The 7,954-nt window shown below is 34.9% G+C and overlaps 1 protein-coding gene across 2 annotated transcripts in view; it reads left to right on the top strand.

Annotated features, from left to right (window-relative positions):
• Window positions 1–5,687: 5,687 nt before the first annotated feature.
• The window catches only part of LOC131049029 (serine/arginine-rich splicing factor SC35), a 60,860-nt gene continuing 58,593 nt past the window's right edge, over window positions 5,688–7,954 (top strand). The window contains exon 1 of one of the 2 annotated variants that reach the window (XM_057983030.2): window positions 5,688–5,926. In XM_057983030.2, the coding sequence (XP_057839013.2) occupies window positions 5,851–5,926 (76 nt within the window). In that variant the 5' untranslated portion in view covers window positions 5,688–5,850. The remainder of the gene's footprint in view (window positions 5,927–7,954) is intronic. The other variant, XR_009106650.2, reaches the window with a different exon arrangement.

Genomic DNA, 7,954 nt, shown 5'->3' with positions numbered 1-7,954 from the left:
AATTGTTATTACTTTGTATAGAACTAAACCAATAAGTTTGTATCCCCACCACCAGATATATTTTCTTCAATCTAAACTGAAGTTCTAGTTTATTTAATCTTAGTTAAAAATCTCCACACACATGCACATGTATACACATATACACGCACATGTATATATATGTGTGTATACACACACACACACACACACACACACACACACACACACACACACACACACACACACACACACACACACACACACACACACACACACACACACACACACACACACACACACACACACCAAAAAAGGAAGTAATGCTTGAATGAGCATATAGACTTTTCATTGTATGCAAAATAATATTATAACAATCCAACTTATTTCACAGCTCAATGCTATTTAGAATAGTTGAAGAGTATAAATGTTTTATCACTCAATCTTAAGAAAGATAAGCAAAAATTAAGCAATAATATGTACATGCAAGGAAAACATATAGAACCTTGTATGTTGCATGACTACATATAAGAACGAGGGATGTTCTTTCTGTATGAAATTGGAAATAAGGAACTCTAAGGATCATTACTAGTGTATTATTAATGTAGAATAATGAAACTAAATTTAGGACTTGAGAAATCAACAAGAGAGTTGTACTTTATACTAGTCTTTATTAAAGCACCATTCATACAACCACTCTAAGATTTTCATATGATTGTAAAAACAAATTATGAGCTATATGAGCATTAGCTAGAATTATATTTAAGAGTAGATGGAAACCAGTCATCATGTACCTTGAAGAAGTAGTTGAGTTCAACACAGGTCTTCTTATTTATTTGATGGTATTATAACTCACTTAGTCACAAGTGTGTGAAGGGAGTTAATGTTGCAAGTTTCCCAACTTGAATGCCAAGTTTGGCATTAAGATGAGATTACATCTGTCTTATTTTCACCTTGTCATGAGAACTAGAGGAAGTTGCCAAGGTTAGTAATGTAAGCATGCATGACCAAAGGTTCCATGCCAACTTTGTTGTTGTTTGAGTCAATGAGAATAAAACTATAGGATGTTTGAAGTACCCAAGTTGAGTAAGTGTATGTAAAAAAATAATTGCACTTCATGTTAAGTGATGTTGCTTAAAAAAACTTTTGCTAAAGTGATGTAAACGTTTGCTCGTGTTCAGTCAATTCCTTGTGTTTAGATGCATAGTCCAATTAGTTGGTCATGCATGGCTAGTAGGTGTCTATAGTTGCATGGTCGACTAGTGTGCAAATGATTTGTTGAAGGCCTGCAAGACAACAAAAAACATCAAATGCACCCATGAAACATTATATCAAGAAATCTAAATGAAGAAAACATGTTTGTCAAATCAAATTGCTCAAAACTATCTCATGGTCCTCTATCTCCAAGGATCTTCAAGATTCAAGGTGGCTCTCAGCTTGGAAGAGCACTTGATCTTTTAGATGTCAACCTAAAGAACAAGAGATGAAGAATGATATAGGATCAAAATGGATGCAACTAAGATCCTAGTGATTAGATGAAAAACTATTGATATGATATGGATGAAGAACTATGATAGATGATATGCAAGATGAAGGCGTATTTCCAAATTGAAAGATTTAAGTGATTTAATTAAGCTAAGATGAAGATGAGACATGAGAATGTTATGAAATTGATATGAAATTAAGCTAAATGATAATCTAAAACATGATATAATCTAAACCATGATGCAATTAGGATGGCCTAGATGCTCGAGGGTGAACAATTGGAGCTCCTTGATAACCTGCACAACAAAATAACAATAATATGGATGCAAAAGATGATGGCTCCTAAGATTGAATAAATGGGCTCTATTTATAGAGAAAATAGAGAAATGGATGGCCAAGATTGAGCAATCTTGACAAGGGCTAGGATTGAAAGTTATCAATCCATGAGGGGAATTCAATCCAATCCCAAGTTGACAAATGCCGCCTTGAGATGACTTGAGAGGATGCTAAGCAAGCATTAGATGCTAAGTAAGCATTAGGGATAAGCTCGAGGGATGACATCATTGGATAATGCTATTATCCAAGGGAACATGCTATTGTCCAAGAGATAAACTCTTGTGAAAAGTTGAGGGATGGTCAAAGGGACAACCATCATGGGATAGGTTGATGTCTTTGTAAGAGGCATTAAATGCCTTTGAAGACTTTGGAGGTTAACTTGTTGAAAGTTAGATAACCTTGCAAGTTTGGAAGGCTCAACAAGTTAACTTGTTGAAGAAGGTAAAGTCTTCAACACATTTTGAATACTTTCCCCAAATTTGGAGAAGTGACTCCCCCAAATTTAGGGATGTGACGTGATTAGAGGAATTAGACTAATTAATGAGGAATTATAGGGGTTATAGAAGAATATTAGCATGCTAATAGAAAATGTAGGAGAATGCAAGTGGAGGAAAATAGGCATTTTTAGATAAAATAAAAGATTTATTTTAGCCAAAAGGGTGCAACTTGCATTTGTAGGATTTTGCAAGTGGGGGGACTATTCACAAATAAATAATGATTTATTTAAATGCAAAGGGATTTTAATCATATGTAAATTCAATTAAAAGAGGAAAATGGGGGTTTTAATTAAATAAATAAGATTTATTCAATTAAATGGCCAAATGGTACTTAATCAAACCTTAGTTTAATTAATAGGTTAGGCTAGAAGAAAATGATTATAATCAAATTTTTTATTTGATTAATAGGCTGATTGGAAGAATAGGGATATTAATTAAACCTTAGTCTAATTAATATGAGAATAAATGATGATTAAATGAATAGAATTCATTTAATTAGTTGTTCAAGTTTTAGGTGTCTACAACTAGAACTATGCAGGATATAACACTAGACTTAGATGACAAACCTTGACTAATTCCCATGACTATACCCTCGTGAAGGGTAGGGTCACTTCCAATAGAAAGGCATGCGGGGAATCGCCAAGTTTGTGGTTGGAGGAAAAGTGTTCAAGTGATGCTCCCCCCCCCCCCCCCTCTCTCTCTCTCTCTCTCTCTCTCTCTCTCTCTCTCTCTCTCTCTCTCTCTCTCGTAGATTCACATTGAAACTTGAGATATGGATCAATCAATATAGATTATAGTATACTCTAAATCTCTTTCTCTCTCCACTACTTGCTATGAATTCATTGTTTAATTTAAATGCAAACTTTTTTTAATTAGGGGAATGGACATGTTAAAAATATTAAAGATTCAATCATATGTTTTTAGATATACTCTTACGCAAGCATTCTTCAATATCAATTCATGTTGAAAATTTATTCCAAATGTAAACAAATTTCATATACAAATTTTATAACATATTTTACTTTATCTTGTAGGTAAAAATAGTTACTTTTCATGTAGAAGAAATTAGTATGTTACAATTTCTCCTAGTCTCTCTATATATTACTCTCTCTACCTCTCTCTTTATTTATCATTCCATATATCTTTAGCTTTCTATATCTCCATCTCTCCCTCTCATATTGTCTCCCTCTTTCTATATGCATTTATCCATCTACCTGTTCCTCTCTCCTTTCATCTCTCACTCTCTCTATATTTATATATCTCTCTCACCTCCTCTATCTTCCCCAAGTTATATATATCTCTTTATGTCTCATTTCTATCCCTCTCTCTCTCTCTCTCTCTCTCTCTCTCTCACACACACACACACACACACACACACACACACACACACACACACACACACACACACACACACTTTTCTATATCTCTTTACTTCTCTCTCCTCTCCCTATTTATCTCCTCCCTCTCTCTTTCTTTATATACATATCCTCTTTATCTTCCCCCTCTCTATATCTCTCTATACCTCTCTATTACTTGTGTTTATTGTCTTATTTATCTCTCACTCTTTGTTTGTCTATCTTTATCTCCCCATCTATCCCTCCCTCCCTCTATCTATATTTGATTATATCTACCTCTCTATTATTCAATCCATTACTCTCTCTCTCTCTCTCTCTCATATATCTATCTTGACCTCCCTATATCTCCATCTCTCTCTCTCCCTATCCCTCTTTATCTATCTATATCTCCCTCTATATGTACATCACTCCCTCTCCCTCTCTTTATCTATTGAGATATCACTCCATCTCTCTCTCTCTCTCTCTCTCTCTCTCTCTCTCTCTCTCTCTCTCTCTCTCTCTCTCTCTATTTCTCTCTGTTGATTTATCTCTCTACCTCTTTCGCTATCCTACTATGTCTATGTATATCTCCTCCTCTCTCTCCCCATCTCCATCTCTATATATTAAGAAATCGATATCCCTCTCTCCTTCCTCTAACCATCTCTCTACTTGTCTCTCCCTCCCTACGTCTCTCCCTCCCTCTCTCACTCTTAATTCATCCATACCCCCTATCTTTTTCTTTATCTCTACTTCTCTCTCTTCCCATACATCTGTATATCTATCTCTTCCTCATCTCTCCCTCTCCCTATCTCTTCCCATTTCTATCTACCTCTCTCCAACTCTACTCTTTGTTTGTCTATGTCTTTGTCTCTCCTTCCCCCCTCTCTCTCTATATTTTTATATATTTATCTCTTTATCGCTTTATCTCACCATCTCTCTCTCTCTCTCTCTCTCTCTCTCTCTCTCTCTCTCTCTCTCTCTCTCTCTCTCTCTCTCTCTCTCTCTCTCTCTCCGTATCTGCATTCTTCTCCATCTCTATCTTCTTACCCCTCTCCCACTCTTCCCCCCTATCTTTCCCTCTTTCTACCCCAATTACTCCCTATCTCTCCCTCTTTCCCTATTATAAAAATAAGATGATCTTGTTGATGATTGAGCTTGATTATCTTCCTAATTTAGAGATTTTGTTTTAGTCATGATAAGAGATCTAAAACTGGATGCATAGTTGATTTAAAGCTATCACTTCTCCATAGAGACCTTTGTTGTATTGATAATATCATTTGCTAAATAACCTACCAATGACCTTATGTACTACACAAATACATGCAGAGATAAGACCCAAAAAATTTCCATTTGACCTTCCACATCTCTTCAATGTACCCATTGCACACTATAATACGATTGATAATTTGGATAAATATATTTAAGATATCTAGGGGAAACATACCTTTAGTCGTTATAGCCAACTTCATGCACCCACGAATTCTAAACGGTACATCGGATTTTGACTGTTCTTTTTTTTTTGTTGTCTCCGCATGCGACTTAAATAGCTATTGTTTTGGCTTATGGGTAGTAACGATGCACATAGTGTGATCCATTATGCGCGCAAGGGTCAAAAGTACACATTTCAAAGTGTCCCCTGATACTTGCTTAAAAATGCCCCAATAATCGTGCACTTAAAATTGCCAATACATATGCACAAATGCCCTTGTAGTCGTGCGCTATGGGTACCAATAAAGGTGCACAAATGAGTCAATTATGATCCAAAAATACTAAAAAATGAGCAACTATTAGTACATATGAAATTTATTAATGAATTTATAAATAATTAAAAAAAATAAAAAATTAATAATTGAAAGATTGGATATGAAAAGAGAGAAAGATTATTGTAACTATAAATCAATAACACAAAATTTTCAAATTAAATACTCAAACATGTAGGGAAAAAAAGAGGGGTACATAAATCACTTTTATTCCTTAGATTAAGATACTTTTTTATATAAAATGAAAAAAACAAATCATTGAAAAAATTTAAGTAAACAGCACCTCCAAATGTGAATGTGTCTTATACTGAACAAATGTCAACAGACCTAGTGTATTTATATAACAAGCTTTACCTACTCTATAACGGGCGGTGAATCTTCTCTCCCAGGTGTTGGCAGCGTGAATTACAAACGAAAAGGCACTAGTGCCTGAAACCCTAATTTCCATTCGCTCATTTCAGAATGTCTCACTTTGGCAGAGCAGGGCCTCCCGATATTAAAGACAGTTATTCTTTGCTAGTTCTCAATATCACATTCCGTAAGATTTCTCTCTTCATTTTATTATAATTTTTCGTATCCAACAGTGCCTGCATTTTATTGTGCTGTACATATTGTTTTCGTTTTACCTTTTTCCTTAAAATAATACCTGAAATTACCTCTGGACAGTCGAGGGTTTGCTATAGGGTTTATGAGTTTTATTGCAGGTCTAGCAAGGGTCTTTGGTTGAATTTTGGACAGTCGGAACTGACCTAGTAGTATTGCCCTTAGAAACTGATATTATGTAAAGCTTGTGCAATTTTTAACGGGAAACACAAGTCACGAAAAGGAATGGATATGTCGATTATGACCATATACTAGAGGAGTATTTGGTAGGTGGTTTTGAAAATAGTCTTCCTATTTTATTGAACCATAGCTTTTTAAATATTGGAATTTTGTCAGGATTTATTCGGCCTCGGGCAATTTTCACTTTCTATTTTAATAATTCTTATTCAGATTGGTGAATAGTAACATTGGTCCCAGCACCATGGAAATAGGGAGGTTGCAACATCGCGGAACTGGTTTAATTTCGGGAGAATGCATATTAGGATTTTGAAAATGAGGCAACATAACTTGCTGGACAGACAGAAAAAAGGTGTTAATTCATTTGTTCAATATTTACCTGACACGAATAGGGTTTTAAGCATATGGGTTCTTTTATTATCTGAGGAGCATGCTTTGTACTATCTAGAACATAGGTTGTAATGCCTCATCACTACACCGTAGCCTACAGATTGCCAGACGACACATTTATTATTTTATCGTTTAGAAAATTTCTGTTTCAGATATAATTTTTATTAGATGAATTCTGCTTGGGCGGTAGGAGCTTAAACATAGGTCACCATGCTTCATAATTATACCATAAGCTGCAGAATGAGACAGACACATTGATTCATGTGATTCTTGATAAAATTTCTGTTTCAGATGAAATTTTTATTAGATGGATTCTGCTTGAGAAAATTAAAGAATTATCAGAACTTATCTGTTTGCGGCGTCAAAATCTGAGTTGTAGTCTGTCGGACGTACGGAGTTGTTCTATCCTTTGTAGAGAATTTGAGGAATATGAAGCTGGATACCTAAGATACTTAGACTAACCCTAGTAGTGTGAGACCAAAATTGTTTGGCTTTATTCTCATTTAGTCGCAGACTACATATTTTTAATGTTCATTCCGAAGGATTATATTTTATACAAGGAGCGTAAGAAATGGTCTTGTCACGTTTTGAGAACTACGGAGATTTGTGTTTTTTTCTTTGGTTTGTTAAATGATTTAATGGAGGTTGGAAGGAATGAGGGAACAAGAGCTTGTAGTTGGCCTAACATAAGTCTAGGCTAAGTCACATGATACGGTGATTTTCATGGATGAGGTTCGAATTTAATCAAATTTCAAACTTCTATAAAAAAAATCGAATTTAATCGAATTTCCTCTATAAAGCACTGCTATCCGCCTCTAAACACAACTCAGCTGGTCGTGGGTATTCTTTGTATATGCTTTGTATCTATTGGGTCATGGGTGTTTGCAACTGCTGGGTCGCCCTCGGATTTTCTCCAACAAGGGTCGCTATTCTGATAATTTATTAGAAGTATACATATATTTAAAAATAAACAAAATTATAGAAGGCGAATTTTATCCGAATTTTTTTTCGAATTTTTCCCTTGTCGAATTTCATCCGAATTTCATTTCTGTTGAATTCGAATTCGAATTCGAACCTTGTGACTTAGAGTCTAAGTTGTTTATCTCAAGTTGCTGTTTGATATGCAAAATTTAGGGGTTGATAGTAGGTGAGAAAATGAGAGAAAGTTAGTAAATGGTAAGAATGATACGACAAATAGCACAAATAAATTTAAAGGAATATGGATTAAGATGCACAAGCAGCAAAAAATGTATTTTGAAATGGAGTAAAGGCGAGGAATCAAACATTATTACAGCAGGCTAGTTATAATAGATGGCGAGAATGAGTTTAGGTACTACTTTAGGAAATGAATTGTTTTTTATATTTGGTTACTTGCCATTGAATGTTGGGGGATCAA

Source organism: Cryptomeria japonica, chromosome 11 (assembly GCF_030272615.1).
Source record: "Cryptomeria japonica chromosome 11, Sugi_1.0, whole genome shotgun sequence".
Taxonomy (NCBI): Eukaryota; Viridiplantae; Streptophyta; class Pinopsida; order Cupressales; family Cupressaceae; genus Cryptomeria; species Cryptomeria japonica.
This window is presented reverse-complemented; position numbering and strand designations above follow the sequence as displayed.